Source organism: Macrotis lagotis, chromosome 1 (assembly GCF_037893015.1).
Source record: "Macrotis lagotis isolate mMagLag1 chromosome 1, bilby.v1.9.chrom.fasta, whole genome shotgun sequence".
Taxonomy (NCBI): domain Eukaryota; kingdom Metazoa; phylum Chordata; class Mammalia; order Peramelemorphia; family Peramelidae; genus Macrotis; species Macrotis lagotis.
Window position 1 is genome coordinate 297,300,419 of NC_133658.1, and position 27,787 is coordinate 297,328,205.

At 37.0% G+C, this 27,787-nt stretch overlaps 2 protein-coding genes across 8 annotated transcripts in view; one reads left to right on the forward strand and one right to left on the reverse strand.

The window, feature by feature from the left end:
• CD40 (CD40 molecule) overlaps nt 1–16,533 on the reverse strand; it is a 69,348-nt gene extending 52,815 nt beyond the window's left edge. Inside the window, exon 1 of the mRNA XM_074211213.1 lies at nt 16,410–16,533. Coding sequence (XP_074067314.1) covers nt 16,410–16,475 — 66 coding nt within the window. The 5' untranslated portion in view covers nt 16,476–16,533. The remainder of the gene's footprint in view (nt 1–16,409) is intronic.
• The window catches only part of NCOA5 (nuclear receptor coactivator 5), a 29,860-nt gene continuing 17,667 nt past the window's right edge, over nt 15,595–27,787 (forward strand). The window contains exons 1-2 of one of the 7 annotated variants that reach the window (XM_074211206.1): nt 15,595–15,860; nt 23,712–26,435. In XM_074211206.1, coding sequence (XP_074067307.1) covers nt 26,398–26,435 — 38 coding nt within the window. In that variant the 5' untranslated portion in view covers nt 15,595–15,860; nt 23,712–26,397. Of the gene's footprint in view, nt 15,861–16,319; nt 26,436–27,787 lie in introns of those variants that run through there. The other 6 variants (XM_074211209.1, XM_074211211.1, XM_074211210.1 and 3 more) reach the window with 6 other exon arrangements.

Below are 27,787 nucleotides of genomic sequence, written 5' to 3' on the forward strand. Positions count from 1 at the left end.
CAGTATCCTGATGGAATTTTGAAATGACTAGAATTAGTTCTAATCAGTGCTGACACTCCTCAGGGACCAGGATATCCTCCTTCTCTGAATCTGCTCTGGTTTGCTGAAGTTAGATTAGAAGATTTTAACTCCTTTGTGACCAATACTGTATTTTCTTTGCTAGTACATCCAACATAAATGTGGTTATTTAATCCATAATTATAACAAAATGTCTTATGTCAGGTTTTCATGTCCCCTATGCTCTTGTTCCTCTAACTCTCCAAGTAGAAGAGTATTTGGCATTGCTCCATATTTCACCTGCCTGTCTCAAGTTCTGTGACTGCCACTGAGTTCTGATGGAGCTATTGTCTTTTGCTTCTGAGACCCACTCTTAAGAAAGTCTGAAGTCTGCTGAGGCTAAGATCTGTGGATTACATTGACCTTTGAAGCTCAGGTGTACCTGTCTCTCCTCAGTCACTCCTGGCAATTATTTCTGTGTCTGCATAGCTCTAATGAGAATCATGTAACAAGTCCTAGCTCAGTCTCTGCAGGAAAAATTTTCCACATTCTTAGGATCCACACCACCAATCTCTATCAGTCATTGTATTCATTAATCCACTCTAAAGAAGAATTCATCAGACTTTTCTTCTTTGCAATAAGCAGGAGTGGAGACAAAATGAACATAATTTTCTAATCTACCCTCTTCAAACATTTCAGCTAAAGTTGATACATTTCTGCCAAATAACTTATGGCTTCACCTCTTTGAAGTTATTCACTGTCACTAGGCTTTCAGTCTCATCATTTTGTCTGGCTCAGGGGAACTCCTAATGTCCCAGGTGCAATCTTGCCTAACACGTTTCCCAGAATTGTTCTCCTGAGGGATATGGTTCATATCCAGAGAAAATGATAATTTGGGGCTACAGTGTCTCCATACTAGAGGGAGGTATGGTCTTAGCTGTTACTCATAGATGAAGTGGAATTCTTGGATTTAATCATGAAATTCAATCTCTCTATAGGAATCTCTGATTACAAGAGGTCCTACCTCTAAATAATTTCTCACTCTCAGAGTGTGCACAAGTCTAGAATTTCTAGGAATGGCTTCTTGCTGTCAATTCCCTCGGGTATATCTGTGGTCAAAATCATCAAGCAGGATTAGAAAAACTTCCTGAGTTCCTTCACATGCCTTAACATCAGTGGTCTTAGTTATTCATTCTTCTACTTCTTTCACTTTTCTTCCTAATTTTCTTAAAATGTCCTCAGTTTTAAGATCTGGATCCACTTCTATTATTAGGAAATCTCTATGCTTTTCAATTGCAAAAGCAAAACAGAATCTTTTACCTTACCTTAGCTTTCATGCCTTTTTTTTTTTAAGTTTTTGCAAGGCAATGGGGTTAAATGGCTTGCCCAAGGCCACACAGGTAATTATTAAGTGTCTGAGGCCAGATTTGTAATCCTGACTCCAGGGCCGGTGCTCTATCCACTGCGCCATCTAGCCGCCCCTTTCCATGTTTTCTTAAGATTACTCCATGTGTGCCTATATAACATACAAACATTAATACAATTAGAATCAATGGGTGGCTCAATGGATAGAATGCTGAACCTAAAGTTCTAAAGACCTAAGTACAAATCCAGCCTCAGGTGCTTGCTAGTTGTATGATCCTGGGAAAGACACTTAACCCTATTTAACTCAGTTTCCTCAACTGTAAAATGAACTAGAGAAGGAACTGGCAAATCACTCTTGTTTCTGATATGAAAAGCCCAAATGGGAAAAAGAAGAGTTGATCATGACTCAAATGACTAAACAACACAGTTAATGCAATTAATAAATGTGAAGTATTAAAGTAACAATTATCTACTGGATTACTATACTTTGCTTAAGCAATATAATTGTACAACAAAAGACACAAATTCAAAACTTGAAAACAGTACTAGTGACGTTTTCATGTAGCAACATATAGCAATTAATTATATACTTTTAAGGAAGACAGGTTATCAATAAATTCAGCACCAGTATAACAGTAGAATAAAGCCAAGTCAGTATAAATAGGTTTGTTTCACCTCCAAAAAAAAACCCATTGAAATAAAAATATAAAAATTAAGATATAATCAGGAATAAAAAAATTATCTGGGGCTAAAAAATTCTATGAAGAAAATATAAAAGAAAAAATGCCAACACAATGTGTTTTCCATAATGAAAAACAGAAATAGACATATTTGTTACTGGGGTTTTATTTCTCTTCCTTTTTTTTATTTTTATTAAAGATATTATTTGAGTTTTACAGTTTTCCCCCAATCTTGCCTCCCTCCCCCCATTCCCACCCTACAGATAGCACTCCGTCAGTCTTTACTTCGTTTCCATGTTGTACCTCGATCCAAATTGGGTGTGATGAGAGAGAAATCATATCCTTAAAGAGAACAGAATTCTCAGAGGTAACCAGATCAAACCATAAGACATCTGGGTTTTTTTTTTCCGAATTAAAGGGAATAGTCCTTGAACTTTGTTCAAACTCCACAGCTCCTTATCTGGATACAGATGGCACTCTCCTTTGCAGACAGCCAAAAATTGTTCCCAATAGTTGCGCTGATGGAATAAGCAAGTCCTTCAAGGTTGAACATCACTCCCATGTTGCTGTTAGGGTGTACAGTGTTTTTCTGGTTTTCTCTTTCTTTTTCAATGGAGAATTAGAAGATAGAGGGAGAGAAATTAAATTTTTATTAATTGAAGAAAAGTAAATTTAATTAAAATAAGAAAATATAAAACTAACAAAATTATCTTGTTCAACAGTACATATAATAATCCACACCCATAGTCTCCTATATCTCTACTGATGACAGAAGTATATTCTCTGGAAGAAAGACTGGTTATTACAATTAGGCTTTCACATTTTTGGAAATCATATTATTATAGACCTTATTTATTTTGTTCTCCTGGATATGTTTTATTATATAATCAATGCACATTATTTTTTCCCATATTTTTCTGAATTGTTTACATTACTTTATAGGTGCAAAAATGTTCAATTACATTTATAGTCAATGTATTCATCCCTCAAGTGAATGCTCCAATCCATGGAAATTCACTTTTCCAATGTCTTCCTATCATAGAGAGTACTACTAGATTGTTTTGGTACATAGGAGACCCTTTTGTCCTTCTTTCCTTCCTTCCTTCTTCCCTTCCTCTTTCCCTTTTCTCTTTTTTTTTCTCTCTCCTACTTAGGAGGTACGCTCAGTAATAGATCACTGAGTCAAAGAATATAAACAATGTAATGACAATTTTCACATAATTTTGCAAGGAGATACTGAGTTTTTGTGTTGGCTAGAATACTGAATGAAACCCAGGCTTTATCAAAGTAGCTATTACAAGCAATTATACATAATAAAAGCAAGAACATTTCCACTTCCAGGTTGTCCCTTTATCATCATATTCAGTAATCTCTTCCTTTGAAGTTCACACAATCCATGTGAATCACTGAAATAAAAGTTTAGTATGTGGTATCCACAGATCTCTAGGACAATCCCTATCTTCATGAATTCAATATCTGGTTCATAGACTTTCCTCAATTCTTACCCTCATACTTGAGGATTTTAACATATATATTGATACTCCCTCAAATATCCTAATTAATGTCCTAGTTCCTAAATTTACTCATTTCCCATTACCTACTTCTCCACCCTTCAGTCACATGCAAAAATTGTTACACCCTAGATCTTGCTGTTATCCACAAATGTGCCACTTCCATTTGCATGAACTCTAAAATTCCCTTATCTAATCATAATCTAGTCATTTCATCTCATCCTGACACCTCGGCTCTGTTCTTCACCTTCACTGTGACCTCAGGTACCTCTATCCCTCAGTTCTTTCCCCAAGTGATCACCTCTACACTAGCTATACTCTTCCCTATCTCATCCCCTTGGTAAATCAGCTCAACTCTCAGTTCTTTTGAGAACCTTGCCTCCTTATCAGTGATCTCTCCTGGCTAAGACTCAATTTTGAATTATTCACACTATTCAATGCCTTTGTTTCTCTACATGTACTGCTAAATGAAGTTGAAGAAAATAATGAAACTGTGCTAACTGGGTCAACTACAATTTATATGACATAACTGGAAGGTCAAAAGGTGAGACCAGAAAGCCCTCAGTTTAAGGATAGCAATGAAGGCAAATGGAATGTAAAGCTATTTATTGAAGGAAGGAACAGCAGGCTGGGTCAGAACAGACTCCAGCAGTGGGTTGTTGGGGAGCACACTTTTTATAGGTTATATAATATAGGAAGAAGTGTGGTATGTTTTCCATAGGGACTAAGAGTCCTTTGGGCTCTCCATGGAAGATGCATTTTGTTTGGGGATGTCAAGATGAGATTGAGAGTTGTTTGGAGGTTAGGATTCATTTTCTCAAGAAGCAATACTCAAGCTCAACTGGACAAGAGTGAAACCAGGTCTGGATCTAACATTTCAGTCTTTTTTTTTTAATATATATTTTTGCAAGGCAAATGGGGTTAAGTGGCTTGCCCAAGGCCACACTGCTAGGTAATTATTAAGTGTCTGAGACCAGATTTGAACCCAGGTACTCCTGATTCCAGGGCCTGTATTTTATCCACTATGCCACCTCGCCACCTCGCCACCTCCCTAGTCTTTTGTTTTAAGGGATTAGGGTCTGTTAGGGATTAGGTGGGAGAGCAAGTGCACTTGCACTGGTCAAGGGAAAATCCCTTACATGCAAAGACTATGGGAGACTGAATAGCGTCTCTGAACGATAAGGGTTACTAACCCCACATCATTCTTGGAGGGTTTCTAGCTGTTGTTTCTAGCAACACACCATGATGGGGATTTCTAACCACAAAAGAGATGAGGAAATGCTTCATGGGAATCAGGATAATGGTACAATCTTTGGTGGCTGTGTCCTGCTGAAGAGAGGTATTATAGGGCATACAGAAAGGTCAGTGGAGGCTTATAGATCAGAAGGAGGCCGCAGCTTGATCTAGGGAAACAGGGTGTGACACAGAACTCAGAATTTTGATTTGAGAAAGCTATTTTGCAATAATATTGTGTGGAAGGGCCTAGAGAATCTTTGGACAGTAAGGAGTAACAAGGGAGATTCACAAGGGTCACAAGTCTCAGTGATTTTGCAGAACAAAGTAGATGTCAAACAAGAGGACAAGCAAAAGCAGAAGCACTAGGGGAAACTTAGCAGAGTTCATCAAAGATCTGTTCCTTTTGAAGAGAAAATGAGGGTCTTCATTTTGTGGTATTTTCCATGATATACTTTCCATGATATATTCAATTTGTGATATTTTCCATGATATACTTACTCCACAATCCAAGCTACTGGGAGTTAATAATATGCATACAGTATTATCAGAAAGTAAAAGCAACAATAACAATATAAAGTTTGGAAAACAAAATCATATTCCATGACTTTGGTAGCAGAATCAAAAAACTAGCATATATTATGTAATAGCAACCTAATCTAGGTAGTACTAGTCTTATCAGTATGTAGGGGAATATTGTGTGGCAACAGGACATATTGTGCATGGACTCACATCTTTTATTGGCTACTTGCTCTGATTTGGGATATCTGCTAAAGAGAGGAAAAATTGGGACATGATTAAAGCAAATCAAATTAGTCCTTGGTAACTCAACCCATAAACAGCAGGATCATTCTTACCTAGGTAAGTGTCACAGTTAATACTCAGCAATGCAGTCATGGCTCAGGAATAAACAGGTGGGAAACAATCCTTTTCAAAGAGCATAATGGGAAATTAATCCAGAAGGGGTCTGTGTCGAACTGAGACCAAAGATTGTTCTTTCAGCTGTTTCTGGACACCTCTACCTGTAATAGTTTAGGTTCATATTTCCTCTAAGTAACTTGTGACCTTAGCCTTAAGAAGTTCTTCCAAATGGTAGATTACTAACTGAAAGATCCATCAGACAACACCCAAAGTCAGATCTTAGAATAAATTTATCAGAGTCCCAAAGTCTTTTACTCCAAATAACAAACTCCACCACATACAGCTTAAGGCTAGATACAATTGTTTTCTCTCATGGGTTGCTATATGCAATAAAAATTTACCAATTCAAACATATATAAGAAAGTTCACTTAAAATTCATTACTTTTGTTTTCTTCTACAGTTTTAATTTGTTCTGGTTAAAGACAAAATCATTAAAAAAAATAATTTCTGTATGAGAAAGGAACTTACAGGTCTACAACAAACCAGGTTCAGTGTTTAGAAATTGTATGACTAAAGGTTCATTTCTTAGGACTAAATGAACTTGCCCATACTGCATCAACAGATTCTGCAAAGGAAGGAGCTGGATTTGCTGTCTCTGCTACCCACCTATTTATCCTATAGTGGGCTATATTCTTTAACCTTTATATTTCAACATTATAATAATGAGATCAAACAATTTACTTCTTCATAAGGGATAACAAACAGTTGCAGACAAAGTATAAATTCTGGGTATAAAAATAAAGAGCTCCAGAGTTTTGAAAAGGTGATTTTAGAGAGGATCTTTTTTTAAAATTTATTTTCATCCATATGTACATGTAGATTTTTAAGTTACTAAATTTTCTTCCAACCTCCCTTCCTATCCCTCTCCCCTCAGTGGAAAACAGTCAGGTTAGCATTGTACATACATATTTTTATAAACATGTTTACAGATTAGTAATTTTCAGTATGAGAAATTAGGATTAAGAAAAAGAGATATATAAGAAATAATTTTTATAAAGTGTTCATCAGATTCTGAATGGTTGTTCTTTTGTGTGAGTGTTTTGTTTTGTCTTTCTTCCTCTGGATGGGGATAATACATCCATAGCCAGTCTAATTTAGTGAGGATCCTAATCCTACTGAAATAGAAAAAATTTAGTAACATTTTTAAACAATGACCTTGTGATAGGTGCTGCATGTATTCCTTCCAAAATCAATATAAGATTACAAAATAAGTTTCATAAAATTCATGTTAATTGATTGATGGAGGAAGAATTACCTCTTTACTATGGTTAAATAAACATGCTAAAATAGTAGTAATTAGAAAATTTAAATGGGGATTTAAATTTAAATTTGGTTTAGCTCTTTAGGTAACTCCAAGAAAACTATGAACCTTAAAATTATGAGACTCTTAAAACATAGGGTTAAAAGAACATTAATAGAAAAAATATATGGATTAGACCTGAAATTTTTATTCTCTGGGATTTACCATTAACCTATAGGTGGAGGCCATTCTTGTAATGACCAAACCAAGCTGAGGGAGATCAGAAACCTTACACTGCAGCTAGCTGAGGGGAAACAGAATATATATAACAAGAGTAGACAAAAACCTTAAACTTCCCTGGAGACTATTTTATTTGATATAAAAAAAAAACCACATTCTTCTACAGTGTTATCTTGCCTTATATTTTTTATAAGTTCGAGGGGCAGCTAGGTGGCATAGTGGATAAAGCACCCGCCTTGGAGTCAGGAGTACCTGGGTTCAAATCGGATCTCAGACACTTAATAATTACCTAGCTGTATGGCCTTGGGAAAGCCACTTGAACCCATTTGCCTTGCAAAAAACCTATAAATTCAAGTACTAGGAGGGCAAGGCAAGTACTCCTTTCAAATTTTAAGGGACACATTCCATTCCTTACAATAGCAAGCTTTGACTAGGAATATAGTTATAAAAACTTAATAGTAATTATTATACTTTGACAAAACATAGAAGCAGTAATGGGAAGTTGGGATTATCACCATGCTTTTTTTTAAAAATATAAACCAATTAAAATAACAGAGTCTTGTGCAAAATGAAGTTTAATTATTGTCACTAGTCATAAATCAAAATTAGTATTGTAATAGTAGAAATTAGAGAATTTAATCAGTCCTTACATGTACAAAGGGGATAATAGATAATAGATATTTACATCTATCTCTCAGGGTTGTTCAAAGAAACACATAATTGTAAACTGCTTAACAAAGTGCTTGGCTTGTTTAAAGGGTAAGTACTATAGTGTTCAGGTCTTATAGGAATACAATTGAACAAAATGTTATCCCGTTTATAGGTACTTCTTCTAACTGGCATGGAATGCTAACAAAAGTTATAAATTATAGACAACATTTTAAAAATTACTAAAAACAGGCTTAAGCAGCTTTTTAATATTTAGTATTTTATTCTTCTGCAGTTACATGTAAAAAACAATATTTAACATTTAACAATATTAAACTTTGAGTTCCAAAATCTCTTCTTCCTCCCTCAACCCACCCCTCATTGAAAAGATAAGCAATTTGTATGTGTAGTCATGAAAAACATTTATAGTCATGTCATGAAAGAAAACAGACCCCCCCCAAAAAAAAACCCAAGAAAAATGAAGTTAATAAATAAATAAAAAGACCCTATGCTTCAATCTATATTTGGTACCATGAATTCTTTCTCTGGGAACAAATAGCATTTTTCATCATTTCCTCAGAATTGACTTAGATCATTATATTGCTGAAGAACAGCTAAGTCATTCACAACTGATCTTACAATATTACTGTTACTATGAACATGACACATTTCACTTTGTACCAATTCATATAAGTCTTTCTAGGTTTTTCTGAAAGCATCCTGAACATCATGTCTTATGCACAATAATATCACAATTTGTTCAGCCATTCCCCAATTGATGGGTATCCCTTAAATTTATAATTCTTTGCCACAGAAAAGAGCTGCTACATTTTATAAATTATTTCAGATCCTTTTCCTTTTTTAAAAATCTTTTTTAGAATACAAACTTAGTGCTAGATCAAAGAGTATCATGTTTTCATAGACTGTTGAGCATAGTATTTTTCCTCCATTATTTTCTTTTTCCAATTTCATAGTTTTCAACATTCATTTTTGTGAGATTGAGTTCCAAATTTTTGTTACTCCTTTCCTTCCCCTTCTTCAAGACAGCAAGTAATCTGATATACATTTTAAAATCATTTACTTATTAGTCATGTTGTAAACAAAGAATCAGAACAAAAGTGATAAAGGCCACAAGAAAGAAAAAACAAAAATTTTTAAAAATAAAAATATGGCAGCTAGGTGGCACAGTGGATAGAGCACTGGCCCTGGAGTCAGGAGTACCTGAGTTCAAATCCAACCTCAGATACTTAATATTATTACTTAGCTGTATGGCCTTGGGCAAGCCACTTAACCCCATTGCCTTGCAAAAAAAAAAAACCCTAAATAAATGAACAAATAAATAAGTAAATAAATAAATGAAAGTCTTTGATCTACATTCAGATTCCACAGTTCTTTCTCTCGATGTAGATGGTATTTTGCATCATGAATCTTTGACTATTGTATTACTGAGTAGAGCTGTCTGTCACTGTTTAACATCACATAATATGGCTGTGAATGTGTACAATGTTCTCCTGATTCCACCCACTTCACTTAGCATCAGTTCATTTAAATCCAGGCTTTTCTGAAATCTGCCTTTAAGTATAGTTTTAAGCAACTTCAAGACACAGAAAAAGCCTGGTACAAGCTAGGCACTACATAAACTATTATGATTAGCATGAAAATGCCAGAGGTAATAAGATAAATGACTTTCTATAAATTGATAAATTCAAAAGGTATTTAAATTATTATCCCCTGATGGCGATATTTTAAATACAAAATAGTCAGGAAGCTGTAAAACAAGTTTCTTCCTCTTTTCAATCTGAAGTTATATTACAAATATGTGTTACATGATTTTTTTTGAACTAGAAAATAATAGCAAATTGCTGTTGGGAGAAAATCATGGTAAAATTAAAAAAAAAATTTCCCCTAATCATACTTCCCTCTCCCCACCCCCCACAGAAGGCAGTCTGTTAGTATTTACATTGTTTCCATGGTATACATTGATCTAAGTTGAATGTGATAAGAAATCATATCCTTAAGGAAAAAAAATAAAGTATGAAATAGCAAAATTACATAATAAGATAATGTGGTTTTTTTTTTAATTAAAGGTCTTTGTTCAAACTCCACAATTCCCAATCTGGACACAGATGGCACTCTCCATCACAGATATCCCAAAATTGTGTCTTATTGTTGTACTGATGGAATGAGCAATTCCATTAAGGTTGATCATCAATGCCAAGTTGCTGTTATGGTGTACAATGTTCTTCTGGTTCTGCTTATCTTGCTCAGCATCATCTCATGCAAACCCCTCCAGGCTTCCCTGAATTCCCATCCCTCCTGGTTTCTAATAGAACAATATTGTTCCACGACACACATATACCAGTTTGCTAAGCCATTCCCCAATTGATGGACATTCACTCAATTTCCAATTTTTTGCCACCACAAACAGGGCTGCAATGAATATTTTTGTACAAATGTTTTTACCCTTTTTCGTAATCTCACATTTTTGTTGTCCTTTGGGCATAATTCCAAATTACCCTCCAGAAAGGTTGGATGAGTTCACAGCTCCACCAACAATGTATTAGTGTCCCAGATTTCCCACATCCCTTCCAACATTGATCATTGTCCTTTCTGGTCATATTGGCCAATCTGAGAGATGTGTGGTGGTACCTCAGAGATGCTTTAATTTGCATTTCTCTAATAAGTAGTGATTTAGAGCAATTTTTCATATGACTATGGATCGATTTGATTTCCTCATCTGTAAATTGCCTTTGCATATCCTTTGACTATTTGTCAATTGGGAAATGGCTTGGTTTTTTTTTTTAATTTGAGGGGACAGCTAGGTGGCGCAGTGGATAGAGCACCAGCTCTGGAGTCAGGAGGACCTGAGTTCAAATGTGGCTTCAGACACTGAATAATTACCTAGCTGTGTGGCCTTGGGCAAGCCACTTAACCAAAAACTTTAAAAAAAATTGACTCAGTTTTCTGTATATTTTAGAAATGATTTTTTTCAGAAATACCAGTTGTAAAAATTGTTTCCCAGTTTACTACATTTCTTTTGATCTTGGTTACTGTCATTTTGTCTGTACAAAAACCTTTTAATGTAATCAAAAATGTTAACATTCTCTTAGGAAATCTTTTGTCTTTAAGGTTCCTTGGGACGAGCCTGTGACTAAGTATTTGAAACTGTGCACCACGGTCCTTTGAGAGACTAGGGCCTTTCCCATCCAAAGTGGAAAAATGAAACTTTTGAATAATAAGTGAGTATTATTTGGGATCATTTGGAAAATTATCTTTTAAAGCTATCATTGAACCACTGCATCCAATCAACTTGTGATGAAGAGGAGGAAATGGCAATACAATACTAAAAAGGTCTTGGGTCTGGATGACTGAGAAAGGCAAGCCACTCTTTCTCAGAACTTGTATCATCAAGTATACTTTTTTTAAGCTCATGGTGGGGGAGGGGAGGTCACAAGGTTTGATATAGTCCTGCAAGCAAAAATGGTTTACAATCTCAATGGCAGCTTGTGTGACAGTTCACTTGTCCAACTTGTGCAACTTTATTTATTCTTTTAGGTTTTTGCAAGGCAGATAGGGTTAAGTGGCTTGCCCAAGGCCACACAGGTAATTATTAAGTGTCTGAGGCAGGATTTGAACCCAGGTACTCCTGACTCCAGAGCCGGTGCTTTATCTACTACGCCACCTAGCCGCCCCTATAGTTACTTCTTAATTGAATTTATAATTAAATTTGGATTATAAATGTGCACTCCTATCATCTCTAGATAATAAATCAGAGACTGGTGATTATATTTTAGTCATCATTGTATGCCCATAGCACACTACCCAATACTCTGGGCAGCTAGGCAACTCAAGAGATAGAGCATCAGATGAGCAGAACCAGAAGAACATTGTACCCTAACAGCAATGTGGGGGTGATGGCCAACCTCAATGGACTTGCTCATCCCATCAATGCAACAATCAGGCACAATTTGGGGCTATCTGCCATGGAGAACACCATCTATATCCAGAGAAAGAATTATGGCATTTGAACAAAGACCAAAGACTATCACCTTTAATTTAAAAAAAAACAAACCCATTATCCTATTATGTAATTTTGCTATCTCTTATACATTATTTTTCTTCTATAATGATATGATTTCTCTCTCATCACATTCAACTTACATAAATGTATACCATGAAAACAACGTAAATACTAACAGACTATCTGTCTGGGAGAGGGGGGAGAGAAGCAAGATTAGGGGGAAAATTGTAAAACTCAAAATAAAAATCTTTCTTTAAAAAAAAAGAGCATCAGACCTGGAGTCAGGACAAACCAAATTTAAATTTTACTGTGTGACCCTGGAAAAATCATTTAACCTCTATTTGCCTCAGTTGCTATGTTTGTTTTTGGGTTTTGCAAGGCAATGGGGTTAAGTATCTTGCCCAAGGTCCCACAACTAGGTAATTATTAAGTACCTGAGGCTGGATTTGAACTCAGGTTCTCTTGAATCCAGGGCTGGAGCTCTATCCACTCCACCGCCTCGCTGCCCCAGTTTCTGTAACATAATAATAGTACCTATACCTCACAGGGTTGTTGTAAGATTCATTAGAATATTTGTAAAATGTTTTAACACAGTGCCTGGCACATACTAATTGATACATAAATTGCTATTATTATTATTATTATTATTCCAATGTGTTGAATGCTTCTTTTTAAAAGTCTTCATTATTTAAAATCTATAGAATTTTCCATTTGATTTCTTTTCTTTTCAATAATAATAGAATTAAGTTTCATGTTTAAAAATACTTCAGGGGTGGCTAGGTGGCACAGTGGATAAAGCACCGGCCCTGGAGTCAGGAGTACCTGGGTTCAAATCCAGTCTCAGACACTTAATAATTACCTAGCTGTGTGGCCTTGGGCAATCCACTTAACCCCATTTGCCTTTCAAAAAAAAAAAAACTAAAAAAAATACTTCAGAGGCCATTGAGTTCTACCTAAAAGTGAAAATAAACAATATACCTAACAAGTTGTCATCTTTACTTTTCTTTGAAGTCTCAGTGAGGGGTAACCAACTTGCTTCCCAGGCAAACTTTTCTTCAAAGTTCAGCTCCAAAGTCAATGTCTGTTTTGGTGGTATCATTGAGAAAAAATTTAAAATAAAAATACAATAAATAAAAGTTAACATTAATGTGTAATTTTCTAAGTCAATAGGCTGTCAGCAAGAATCCTCTAGTACAATTTTAGTGGTTTCCATTTCTATTTCAATTTGATATCACTGCTCTACAGGAAAAAACTTTTCCTGATGTCTTCTATTGCTACTTCCTACTTTTTCTTTTCTTCAGAGAATACTTACTTTCATGTGCTCTCTTCCTTCTTCATTTCCGGACATTTCTGGAACAGCTTTGTTGTCTGAATTTTCCTTTCCCTGAACTCATTTGACTTTTCTTAGTACTTTTGGTCAGTGGAGAATATTTCCAGTTTTCATGGGAATCTTTCAATCTACATTTATCCAGGGTTCAAGATCAGACAATCTTCTACAAGCACTTATCTTCAGCATTTGACTTCTTCAATCTTTTTTCAACTACGTCAGATGTGTCCCAAATGATTTTTTAAAATTTATTTTATGTGGTCCAGACCTTCTGGTCTATCTTTATGAGAAGGCAAAATGAACCCTAGGCTCTCGGTAGGGCGGTAGATAGGTAGATTCTGATCTCTCAGGCAAAGCCAGCTCTAGAGAATAGTTTCTTCAAGCTTGAGTACTTCTTTCTTTCTTTAAGCTAAATTCCACAAGTCTTTCTCTTCTGCAGGTTATTGCACTCTTCAAGTCCCTTCACTAAGATTTTGTTGTGGCCCATAGATATTACAGAGATTAATCAGAGAACTCATCTAAATAGCTGGGTGCTATTCAAAACACAAAATCCAGAAACCTTCCTAATTAGAAGGCTTTCATTTAAAGCAGACAATATAAAGAAACTCTTATTACAATACCATGAACAAGACTGCATGACCATACACAACTCACATTAATCTGAAAATACCAATTTTATCATCTATAAAAAGAGAAGATGCAATTTAATTCAGTCCTACTACAAGCAAAAAACCCCCAAAACTCGGGGCAATACTGAGGACAACAGAGACACAAAGTGAAATATGCAACAATATTTTTTCGACATTGTTAAGTGGTTTACATCCTGTTGGAGGATATAACATGTATCCATATTAATACAAAGTAATTTAAAGGTAGACAGTACCTTTTGAAAGTTGCTAGAGATTCTGAGGAGGAAGTGCATTACAGATTAGGTAAACAAGATGGGCAAAGGCTAAAATGGGGTTGAACTAAATGACCACTAAATTCTCCATCCAATTCTAAACGTTCTGTGTCCTGTCTTTTTTGACATTCTGTGATTGTTATGTATGAATCTCTTCCAGTTTGATATAGCTCTGAAGTTTTTGATGGAAGGGATATTTGGATTCAAACTTAAAAACTCTCAGAATTCCTTGCAGAGCTCTCTGGCCCTCAAGCTTTATCGTCTGTCAAGACAGACTAGAAAATCTCTAAAGATACATCAAGATCCAAAATTATGTGTTCCCAAACACCGATTTCCTACCACACTCAAAGAATGTAAACAAAGGATATTTAGATTAGATTGGAATCTATTGCTTCAACTTGCCTTACTCTAAGATCCTATTAAACCAAAAAATCACAGAATTTAGATCTTATTACTCCAACCTCATTCCTCCTCCATTCACGGAGAAGTGAGCCATTCAAAGTGATAAATGTTAGCGACAGTCAGTTTCAAACAAAAAATCTAATGCTTTTTGTTATGGAAGGAGTGGTTAGACTCAAAAATTGGAGAAAATATTTTATGGAAAGGGTTAGTATAGTATAGAGGAGGAGGTACAGGAAGAACCTGAAATAGTTCCTAAGTTTAAGATTAGATGTTTTCTTAAAATCCTATTAGCTCGAAACGAGATGACTGGAGACAAACATGAAGGTTTAGAGCTTCAAGGAACTTTGGAGATCACCTAACTCAACCCCACTTGTTTTTTCTATTTTTTTTTTTTTTTTTTTTTAGTTTTTGCAAGGCAAATAGAATTAAAGTGGCTTGCCCGGGGCCACACAGCTAGGTAAGTATTAAGTGTCGGAGGCCCAATTTGAACTCAGGTCCTCCTGACTCCAGGGCCGGTGCTCTACCCACTGTGCCACCTAGCCGCCCCCCAACCCCACTTATTTGAGTCTCGGGGAGATAAAGTGATTTATCTAGAACACTTTTCTATGATCCTATACCCCTAAGGCCCAGTTTTTAATCTGATCCCATCCCACTCTTTCATCATCACAATCCTGGAGAAGGCTGGAAACAGTCAAAAAACTGCGCGCAAGGAAGGCTAGTGATTTTCACGTCGTACATCGAAAAATCAAGTCTGCACACAGGTCCAAACGCAAACTAGGAAGAACATGGAGCACCGGCCCTGGAGTCACGAGGACCCGAGTTCAAATCCAGCCTCAGACACTTAATGATTACCCAGCTGCGTGGCCCGGGGCAAGCCACTTAACCCCATTGCCTTGCAAAAACCTAAAAAAAAGTAAAAAAAAAAAAAAGAGGCGTGCCATCGTGGCCCTTGGGGGAGGAGCGGCCGGAGCTCGTGGGGACAACGGCCGCTCCCAACCGCCCAACTGACGCGGGCGCCGCCCCCGCCCAATTACACGCTGGGGGCGGGGCCGGTAGCCCTCGGGGCTTCCGACTCGACCTGCCGTAAACCGGCGTCGCCTCGCGACACTGCCGCGCGCCCGTTACGTGCGCGGCCCCCGGGCCTCTCGTCCCCCTCCCCCCGCCCGTCCGCCTCCGACCCCACTCTCCGCCCGGGCCGCCATTCTCTCGTGCCCGCGCCGGTCGGTTGGTGGCGCCTTTGTCCTACGACGGACAGCTACGGAAACGAGAGCGGAGGCCCCGGCGGCCCGGGCGTGCGTGACGGCGGCGGTGGCGGCGGCTGCCCCCGAGGAGAAGAGCGGCCGGGCCGGGCCGGGCCGGCGGCTTTGGTAGCGGTGAGTGACGGGGACAGGGCGGAAACCATGCTGCCAGCCGGGGGCTACGCGGTCCCGGCTCATCGGACGGCCAGGCTGGGATGGGAGGATGAGGTGAAGGGAGAGAGGAGCCCGTCCGGCGCGCGCCTGCGCTCCCCGCCCCCCTTCCGTCTCCCGGGCTCGGGCCTCGCGTCTCCGGCCCCGTGCGCGCCCGCGCGCTGTCCGCTCCTTCCCTCCGCGTCGCCGCTTTGCGCGCTCCTGCCGCTGCTCCTTCCCCGCCCCCCGGCAGCGTGGCGCGCGGCGCGCCGGGCCGAGGCCTGAGGCGTCGCAAAGGGCGGAAGGAGCGCGCCCCCCCCCCCCGCCGCCGAGCGCGCGCCTCCGCCGCCGCGCGCCCCCGCGCGCCCCCCCCCCCCCCCCCCCCACCGCCGCCGGCCCCAGGCCCCTCTCGTCGCTCGGAGCGCTGCGGAAGCGCCTCGTGATCAGCGCCCACGATGGCGGGTGCCAACAGCGCTGTCGCCCCCGGCCGGCACCGCGGAGAGCGCGCCCGGGGATGTCGGCTCGCGTACTTACGGTACTGCGCCTTGGACCGAAGCTGACGCGAAGAGCTCTGCGGCTTTGAACTTGGGAGACGGACATGATGACGTTTGCTGCCTCAGTCAGGCCGTGCTGTGGAAACGGGACGCCCGGAAACGCCGAACATCAAACAGATGGCACTTGTCTTGTTGGCATATAAACGACCGGATGGTTTCCGCCTAGTGCCCGCACACTCCTTTCCCCATCTCTCTCTCTCTCTCTCTCTCTCTCTCTCTCTCTCACATCCTTGGGATTTTTTTTTTTTTGAAGTTTACTATATTCTTGAACGGGCAAGTCCCAGACCAAGTTTGTAACTTCTCATGGAAATGACCTTCCTAGAAGCCATGTTCAATGTTGCACGCTTATGAAAGCCTATTTGTTGGAGCTATTTAATATGTCTAGCTTTTTCATAGCTGATAGATTGTTCAAGTTTGAAGGAATGTCAAAGGCCATTTGTTCCTTTTCATATATATATATAATATATATATATACATATATACATAAATTTGATTTGTGCTATATTTAAGTTTTTTAATAGTCTGATATAATAGATGAATAATAAGGTTTCTATTCTAAGTGCTTTCATTTTTCATTAAAGTTTTGTAGTTTCTGTATCAGACTGAGTGAAGGGAAGGGGAAATAATTTTTTCCTAAGATAGGACTAGGTAATGACTGCCTTTTAGGGATTTCTTTTATTAATTCAATATTCTTTTGAGATAATGGTATAGTGTTTTGATATAAGAACTGTAAAAGACTGAGGTCACCTCCAGAGTTTCTAAATAGCTTCCATATGTGAGGAGAAATCAGACTTTGATTTCATTCGAGAGGCAGTTTCAGAACTTTGTGGGAAGAATCATCTTTGGTCAGCGATTTGGGAATTATGACCTACCCTTTCCTTAGAGCAAAGAGTTGATATTTAGTCTTTTTCAAAAAAAAAATCATAATTTTCTCTACATTAGTGGTCTGCAGGTGGCAATGCATTTCTGAGACCCTGTTAGTAAAATTTACTTTTAAGAAAAGTAAGACTTGGGAGAGGATGATTAACATATGCTTTCCTTCTGTTTGCTTACTTGTGTTTGACCTTTAGTATGAAAAATGAAATAATCATCCCAAAATAAAAAATTCACACGATTCACTAATGAAGAGAATTTTTACCTTCTGGTTTTAAGTGATAATATCACATAAGTGTGAGCAAAAGGTTTGCCCTGTGAAATAAGTGTGTACCAGTATCCTAAAGTCTGTGAAATGAAATTTAAGTGAATTGACTTTTAAAAGAATAATTATCTCATTCCCCCAACTCTCCACATCCATTTTTACTGATTGGTACTAATGAAGAGAGTAAAACACTTTCTGAAAAAGTAACAAACAGTACAATACAAAAGAGAATAACGGCACAATATATAATGTCAGAATGCCTCTGCTTTTTCAGATAATTTTATTACCACCCAAAATAAATATTTTCACGTTGTCATTTTTCCCTCCTTTGCTAAATAGAGAAATTGAATAGGTCAGCTAACACTTGTTCTTTTTTACATTAAGGAAACAATTGCCCCAAAAGAGGTAAAATTCTACTAAAATTTAAGGATGTTTTTCTTACTTTGTCTTTTTAAGCATTACTTTCTATAAAGTTTAATGTCTTTTGACCTGGGCTAGTACAATGCATGTTTTTAAAAAAAAACTGTAAAGGAAAATAGCTCCTATCAAGGAAAGGGTGAAGTTAATTTGGATGGAAATTATTGAATTTTTAAAGGCTAGTTTGAACCTGTAAATCAAGGGTGAGAACTGCATGAAATTTTAACTTTAAAGGAAAATATTTTTGAGATAGGTAATTTATGTTAAAAGTAGAATTGACACAGGAAATGTATTCTTTAAAATTACTTATGTTGAGAAAGTTGATTGTCTCTTTTACACCCCTATCCCAAAAAAACTGCTTTAAAAGATATTGTAGGTTTTGTACATTAAATTTATAATTTGTCAAATAGCTATAATAACTTTTGTTACTAGTACTCATGGATTTTTAATCCAAATAATAAAGGATGTAATTTCCTTTTTGTCTTCATCTAAATCCCATTTGTGCATCCCCTGTGTCAGGTAAAGATAGATTCACAGACTACTAAAATGGTATTAATACATTACCTTGATGCCATGTTATTATGCTGTTTTATGATTTCTTGTGTGGTTTATGGTTTCTTAGGGCAAGTTCACATTGAGTGCAGAACTCAGTTCTACACAAGAAAATGATTGAAATAAAGGCAGTAAATTGTAATTATAACAATAGAAATAGAAGAGTGGATTGTAATTATATTTGTAATGTTACTTAATCACAATGTGCCAGGTTTCCAATTTAGAATTGCAGTTCTGGTTCATGAATGAGTTTGTGTAATTGGGTTTTGAGCAAAAAAAAACTACAAAAATATTTTTTTAATAGTTTTGCAGTTAGAAGTATCTTGAAATACATTTACCTTCAAAAAGGAAGAGACAAGATAAGAGACTTGATCATATTAGAGTTCTTTCAAAATAGTAAAAGCTATACAGGTAGAAGTAATTTCTCCAGGATAAACAAAAATCTCCTTTTTTAGGTATCTTATTGCTTCTTAAATTAAATTATTTCATCCTCTGGCTCTAGGTATTTAAATGCATTTGGCTACTTTCACTTTCTTAAATTAAAAAGAAAGAAGACCTCCTAGTTTATTAATTTTAGATTTGCTCCTATTTTGCTTCTAGTAGCATGAATGGAGTGTTATGCATGTCTCAATTTTTGTGAAGAGCTGCATTTGGTTCTGAAAACAACATTGTCTCAAAGGAGCAAGAAGAGCTCTAAATTGATCAACAAAACCCCGTGACAACTTTGACTCTTGGAATTTAGAGAAAATTTTAAAGACAAATTATCAAAATGTGGCAAGATCAGTGGTTAGTATTTTATTTTTTGCCATTTTATGGCTGGGAAGTCAAAAAAGGAAATTTAAAATTTTAATACATACCTAAAGAGTACTTTTAGGGGTGGCTAGGTGGCATAGTGGATAAAGCACCAGCCCTGGAGTCAGGAGTACCTGGGTTCAAATCTGGTCTCAGACACTTAATAATTACCTAGCTGTGTGGCCTTGGGCAAGCCACTTAACCCCGTTTGCCTTGCAAAAAAAAAAAAAACCCTAAAAAAAAGAATACTTTTAAAGTCTATCAGATGTAATTGAAGAGATTATTCATAACCAATCTTTTTAGAACACTAATATGGTTACTCTAGCTTGTGTTTAGTTCTTTCACCCTGGATATTTAGTGCTTCCATTGTCTTTGAAGATGTGTGAGCTTTGCTGTCTATTTTAAGTGCTTTCATTTTCCATTAAAGCCATAGTTATGGCTTTTGTAGTTTCTGTATCAGACTGAGGGGAAGGGAAAATAATTTTTCCTAAAATAGGACCTTTCAGAGGAAGATATGTCAGCTGCATAGAGTCAGAGGTAGACAGATGTAAAGAATGAAAGCTACTGTGTCATTTTTCAGTTGTATCTGACTCTTTATGACCCCACTTGGGTTTTTTCTTGGCAGAGATATTGGAGTGGTTTGCCATTTCCCCTCTCCAGCTCATTTTACAGATGGGAAAACTGATGAGGGCAAACTGGGTTAAGCTATTCGCTCAAGGTCACATAGCTAGTAAGTGTCTGAGACCTGATGGGTCTTTCTGACTTCAGGTCTGGCTTTCTTTTCACCTCACTCCCTAGCTCCCATAAAATGAAAGCTAAGTAGCTGTAAAATTAAGTCTTTTTTTTCCCTTAATAGTCTGATATAATAGATGAATAATAACTTTGACCCCATACCTACTAGAACTGTCCCTCTCTTTCTCCCTGTTTGAACTGATGTTCCATCAAGGCACTAATAATTCATTGGAAGATTTCTTGCTTTTTTGTAACTTACAGTAATACATATAAAAATCTCATCAATTTGACTCATTAATTCTGAATGTTTATATAGAGGCCATGCAAAGCTCTGAAAAAAGTTTGCTGAGAAAATAGAATAAATGAGATTGGGGTATGAAGTATAGTTTGCCAATTAAAGAAAATAAGCTTTTCTACCCTTTTGGGGCACACATGTGCACACTATAGGATTATAAATTTAGAACTAGAGGAGACTTTAAAGGTCTAAGTGCCGAAATGACCTACCCGAGATCACACAGCTATTAAGTGGCATCCCTGAGACTTGGGTCTCCTGACTGCAAATTTAGTGCTCTTTCAAAGCACCCTATTACAACTACTGATATGTTAATTATAAATTATGCTACATAGTTCCCCCAAGGAACTCTACTTATCCCATCCATGATTTGTTGTCCCAGTTGAGTTACTGGAATATTTTAATATTAAATTATGTTACTCATTATTGATTTATTTTTCCAAAGTAGTGGAGGTTTATCATATCACTCTTCTTATCCAATCATTTATGCTATGAGGTGGGACAGATAATATTATCCACATTTTTGTGATTGAAAAAGCAAGATAAAAAGACATTAAATAACTTAACCTAGGTCGTATAACTGAGAATGCCCTCATTCTCAGCACACACTGTTTTCATTAGGAAAGCAAGACAATATAATAACAAAATGATAATAAAAGCTTATGTTAAGAATATTTAGGTGAATAAAATAGCAATAACAAAGAAAGGAGTAGAGGAAGCAATAGATAATGGTTTAAGTAAATATGAATTCTACCTATAGATATAGATGTTGGAACTGCCTATCATCATACAGTTTAGACAGATCAGTATTCCCTAGAACCTTTCAGGAATAGTAAAGAGTATTTTTCTTCATTTATCTATGGAAGAATGAGGTTACTTTTGTCCAGTTGCAGTGGATATATTCTTTTGTAGGAGAAAAGTCAGGCAAAATAGATTGAATGAAACTTTAATGCTGGAGTTTTCCAAGTGTAAGGAAACCCATACAGGTGATGATGGATGTTATTGTTATTGCTGTTGTGATGGGTGATTGTGGTAGTGGTGGCAATTTACTTTTATAAAGTGCTTAGTATATGCCAGGCATTGGGCTAACCATAAAGGAAAGGAAGATTTGGTTGATGAGAGTATACAGTACATTGAATAGACATCTAAATATAGAATGAATCAGGTCTATTTTCTGGGGAAATTAATAGAAGGAAAGTAATATTCTTTGGAAGTCATTTCTTGCTCCCCTTATTTGGAAACTTAAAATCTGTGATAGTCACTTTCTTGACAACATAATTTTCTTTTTTTGTGTGCCAAATGGTAATATCTTTCTCATCACCCTATCTGATTTGAATGATTTATGATTACTAAAATTTCATTCTTTTCTAATGAGTATTTTGGGGTAATTTTATAATTGTGCTATTTATAGCATGCCTAGTAATGTTACAATGGCTAGGTGGTGGTGTTGTCCCCGGGCATTGATTCCTATACTCCCTTTACTACTATTATTTCCTGCCCTCAGTATGTTTCATTGCTTAGGAATTTATGCTGTATGAAGGAAAAGGTCCAGATTTTGGAGGCAAAGAAGGGGTTACCTTTGTTAAAGGCAACTGGACTAGGTTAGGTAAATAGCTCTCATACTTACTACTTCATGCAATATACATTTTTCACATACAGATTTGTCTAGAGACCACCATGTGAAACTTAACTAAAATAGTAGTAAAAAATAAAGCCATATGAATAATGAATCTTTATTTGGGAGTTTTCACCCTTTTTTGTGTACTGCAAGCATTCATCTCCTTCCTGTTCCGTTGATCTTTCAAATTATTTTTGCATTATGTATTTCTATGCGACATTGCTTGAATTGGTGTGTTTTTTGTTTTTTAAAAACACCACTTAAGTTTTCAGAAGGTCACTTGAAAATAGACACATATTTAATCCAAGACTTTGCACCTTCACATACATTGGTTTTGAATGTCAGTGGGTGGTACAGTGGGTAGAATGCTAGACCTGGAGTCAGGAAGACTCATCTTCCTAATTTCATATCTGGCCTTAGATACTTCCTAGTAGGTGACATTGGGCAAATCACTTAACCCAGTGCACCTCAGTTTCCTCATCTGTGAAATGAACTGGAGAAGGACATGGCAAACCACTCCACTCTCTTTGCCAAGAAAACTCTCAAATGGGAATCAAAAAATCAAGCATGACTGAAAAATAACTGAACAACAATTTTGTTAGGCCACTTAAAAAGTTGAGTTTGTTAGAGAGAGAATGGCAACCTACTTGTTCTGAGGAACAGGTGGTGGTAAAGGTAGAGAGGGAAAGGACAGAATTCTTTCCCTTCTTACTTAGGCAAGTATCTTTAGCTCATCTTTGACACATCCCATTATGTTTTGCTCTTCCTGTAAGTACTTCAAAATAAAAACTTCCTTCCTCCTTTACTTCTCCCTTCACCCCTACATTAAATTCCCTCAATAGTATAGATCATCCTGGCCTAGGTAGATGTTGAAATTGAAGGAATCTAATTAAAGGAATTCACATCAAAACCCTTTAACTAATCTAAGAGGTTTTACATTTAAAAGTAAACCCTTTTTGCAAAACTTTGTTGGCATTATAAAACCAATGTAGGACAGATATTTTGAGGAGGAATGGAAAGTAAATCTTTCTGGTTCCTGAATCTTGTCATTTTGGAGTCAGTTCTCTTAAACTGATTTTACTTTTCGTGATTTACCCCATTGTTCTTCCTTTTAAAAGCCTTCAGATTATCTAAAAACCCAGTGAGTTTTTTTATTCCTAATTGTAGACCCCTACTTCTTAAAATCCCCCCCCCCAAAATGTACATCAGTCTCCAACTGGAGAAAAGTCATGTTTGATTTGTCCAGGTCTTGTCTTTTTCCAGACAAAAAATTTGCTCTTGATAAAATTTCCCTGTCTACCAAGTCTTGAATAAAGGATGGACTATTCAGAGCACAGAAAATGATAAATTGGGGTATCTATATTAAGACCTAGTATGAGGGGTGGCTAGGTGGCATAGTAGATAAAGCACTGGCCCTGGAGTCAGGAGTACCTGGGTTCAAATCCGGTCTCAAGACACTTAATAATTACCTAGCTCTGTAGCCTTGGGCAAGCCACTTAACCCCAATTTGCCTTACCAAAAAAAAAAAAACAAAACCTAGTATGCTACTTTTAAAAGTTTATTTATCCTTGATTCCTACAATGAAATATGGAAAGTTGTTTTATAGAAGAAGCACAGAATAACCCAGACCAGCCAATTATATTTCCTAAATTTGGGCTAACTCATAGTATCTTCAGCCTGAAAGGAAACTTTAAAATCATCTAGACTAATCCCTTTATTTTGTAATCCCTTTATTTTGCAGGTGAGGAAACTGAGGCCCAAAGAAGGGAAGTAACTTGACTCTTGTTTACTACCTGGTATATTGCCTTTTCATGTAAAAGAAAATGTTTTAAAATTTATACTCAACTCTCAAAGGTAAATTGCTATTCAAGTTATTTAAAGATACAAAACTTGTAAAAACACTTAAATGTTGGACTTTAGAAGCAATGTTTAAAATTTTAGCATTCTTCAAAATATTTATTTCAGTCTCACTAGAAGTACTTTTGCATTTAGGCAATATAACACACTTCTTTCCATTTTTTTTTCCACCCAACAACAGTGGGCAATGGGCAAAATTAATGCAATGCTATCTTCCATACAACTGATTGGTAGAAGAGCCAGCCAGAACACAGTTTGCTGACTCCCAGACTTGAGCTCTATTGACTCCTTGTGAACCTCAATGTGTCTGCCTATAAAACAGCATTCTCATTCCTGTCCCCTGGCCCTATCTCAACAATGGTGTTCTACCCTGTAAGTTCACTGTGCACAAACAGCCTACTGTGCAGAAGATCCTAGGAAACCCCAGGAGCCACTCAGGAAAGGAAAGTTGCTTTCCGAATATAAGGTAGGGATAGGTGAGTGGTGGGTAACTGTCCTAATGGGCCAGAGATGGAGGGTGGAGGGATATAGTATGAATGGAGCCACTGGAAATGTTCAAAGACTAACTAGTTATTAGGATATTAAGAAGAAATTCCTATGTAGGATGTATTTTCTCAATAGTTCTGTGACAAGGTAAGGGTTTGGATCAGATAATCCTAAAGTTTCCTTCCAATCAGAGTCTATGATTCTACATTATTCTAAAGTTGGTATCAATAAGAGACATTCTAGACTGAATAGAAGTACCTGTTGTAATTTAAAGAAAAACAAATGTTAGCACTATTTTTATCAACCCATCACCTAAATATTCATCTAATCCAGAATTTTAGGTGCCTGCAGCAGAATATAGCTCTCCTTTTATAGTAGATGTTTTCACAATTGCAAAAATACTTTTAAAACTGGTGAAGTGGTGAAGATAGATTCCTATCTGAACCTTCCCTATGCTACAATGTAGTAAATAAAGTAAATGAACAGCCCTTCCTATCTGTAGTCCCTTCTTCCTAACAGTTAAGTAATTCTGATGGCCCATTTCCCTAAAGAATGTCAGAATATTCAAATCTAGAAATAAAAGGACTCAAAGAGCTGCCAATTGCAAGTTTGTAAAGGCTTGGTCCTGAGTATTATTGCCTTAGAAATATAGCCAGGTGATACTAAATTTAAAAAGAAAAATCTACCTTCTATTTTTGGTGAAATGTACTTCTGTTAAGTTAATTCTATTATCCTCAATTTTTTTTTACATCAAAGGGCTATTGACCCTTTTCCCCCCCTTAGAGTTAGTGGAGAAAGCAAATTAAGCAAAAATCAAATTGCAGTCATGTATATTGAAGTGACCTGGAGAACCTAACACAAAGTTAGTTACGTTCTTTATAGGATCTTAAGACTACATTATTCTCAATTCAAGAATTTGGATAGGAATTTTTAAAAAAAATAGTAATTACATTTTGCATCATAGCTTTGTGATAATATTTGACATTATATATCAATATATAAATAATATTCAATAATATTCTTTTAGTTGTCCCCATTTGTATTAAGGAAACAAAATTTTCTCACATGATTGACATTATTAAACCAGTTAGTTATCTCAGATATAAGCAAACTGTGAGTTCCATTATTGTTTCATTGTATACTTGTCTTCTGATACGTCATCATTTCTCAGCTTCTCCAGTGTTTTCATTATCCATATGTTACCAAGCAGTTTTTGACTGACCACGTTAGTATGTCTGTAACTGCATGATTCTATGTTAGTCTCCTTTTGTACTTTATGTACTGTATCTATGTCAGGTTTTCTGATGAAAACTTACCTAAAGGAAAATTTTTGATGAAGATATTAATTTCACTATTATAATTTATAGTATTTATTACATTACCTGGGTCTGATATACGAAATGCACTTGAGTTGAAAGAAAATCCTATGACTGGGCCCTTGAAAGTTCATTCTTGATTGTAAAGGGTATTGAATTTTAGAAGATAATAGTATTCCATTTGATAAGTTAATTAGCTTTATTTCTGCCTCTCATTATGGGAATTTCTTTTCAATGGTAAGGCAGCATAAAACATGAGAAATTCCTGATAAGCTGGGTTGCTTGCCTTCTAAAACATTGTAAGTTTTGAACTGATTCTGGTCAACCATCATTTCTTGGTAACAAAAAATTTGCTTAGCCCTTTGTTCTTTTTTTTTTTACTCTATTAAAAACTTAAAAGGCCTTCAAAGCCAGTCAATCCTAGGGCTGGTAAAGGGGGGTTTAAATTCCACCCTTCAGGAATTGTGGCTTCAAGATTTGCCACAGTGTTAGTCGTTTAAAGAATTAGATTTGCCCAAGTTTCATACTCATTGTAAATCTGAGGGCCATTCTTGATCAAGTCATGACATTGTACTGCCTTAATAAAAATTGCCCAAGTGACAATGTGTCTTTGCTGAATGGATTTTTCTTGCACCATCTGTTTGGCAATTGTATTTTTTTGTTGCTCTCATTTGAAATGTGCTGATGATCTTGTTTTTATTCCGTAGCATTGAACAGATGGGTTGATTATTCTTTTCAGATATTAATAAGGCAGCGGAAAGAAGAAATATGAATACGGCTCCAGCAAGACCCAGCCCAGCACGAAGGTAAAGTACCCTGAAGCAGCGAATTACCCTGGGAGAGTCGGGCTTTGGGGAGTTAAGCCAAACTTCATCCACCAAGTGTCTCTTCTTCCCTTTCCCCCCAACAAATCAGAGGCGCTCAAGTGAACAGTAAGAACATGAACCATGTGTGAAGGGCCTTGCTGCTTTTTTTAAACATCAGGAGATGCAGAGGAAGCTTTGTGTGTCCGGTGCCAAATCCAGCAGCGAAGTTCAGCGTGCAATGAATGTTGCGCGGGATTTGAAGAGGACAAACTACTGTTTGTCCCTGGCTCATGTCTCACTGGCAAACCTCTGCATCTATAAGGATTGCTTGAGGTCTTCAGTGTGTCCCATGCTGCCCTGCTGCACAGTTATCACTGTTTCATCTCTTCATTCTTAAAGACTGCTAGTACAAACTGGTTTTATGAAAAGCACAGCTTAAGAGGGTGCTGTCCCTGTGTTACACATCCTTTTTTCATGCACATTTGGGTTACCGACTTGGAAATGAAATCCACCAGCTCTGTCAGAACCTCTTTTGGAAATGCAGGGCATTTTCCCCATTCTTTTTCTCCTCTGGGAATATATAAAAGATATGTTCTTGATGTGACTCTTCAGGACATAAGCATATGTTCCTATCTTTGTCAAAAAAGAGACTTTAATTTTGTTATCCCTTCTACCAGAGTAGGATATATTGTATCTTCTCTGCCTCTACAGCTCTCAAGTGCAGGCTGTATTTTCAGTTTTGTTGTGGACTGCAGATATATTCATGCTGGGTGACTAAAGGAGTCAAGTGAATATTCTATATGGATTTTTGACTTTGAATCTCAGCTGAGCTTACAATAGTAAACTTAATGCCACTAGTATTTCAATATATGAAGGGATACAGTGTATCCCTGTTTATTCAGTTAACAATATAGGTCACTATGTGTTCCTTAGCTTAACTGAATACATTGAACATACCATTTTGGAGTAAAAGATTCTATATGTTGTCAGCTTCACTTCACAGATGGAACAATTATTCTGTGGTTTTGTATGTGCTCAGGGTCAGATTTGAGTGTCAGGTGCAGAGTACGTGAATAAATTCTATATGTTCCCATGCTATACATTTCAAGAATCCTCTGGATACATGGTTATGCTTCAGAGATCAAGTGCTATTGTAAGTACAATCACATTGCTACTGTCATATCAATATGCCCTTGTGAGTTGATTGCAGAGTGTTAACAAGTACTCTAGTTATACAGATCTGGGTATACATCGAAATGCTTATTCAAATACACTTATTGCACTATAGACACACACACACACACACACAGAGTGATCCCTAATTTTTTTATCACCAAATTGTTTTAGTTCCT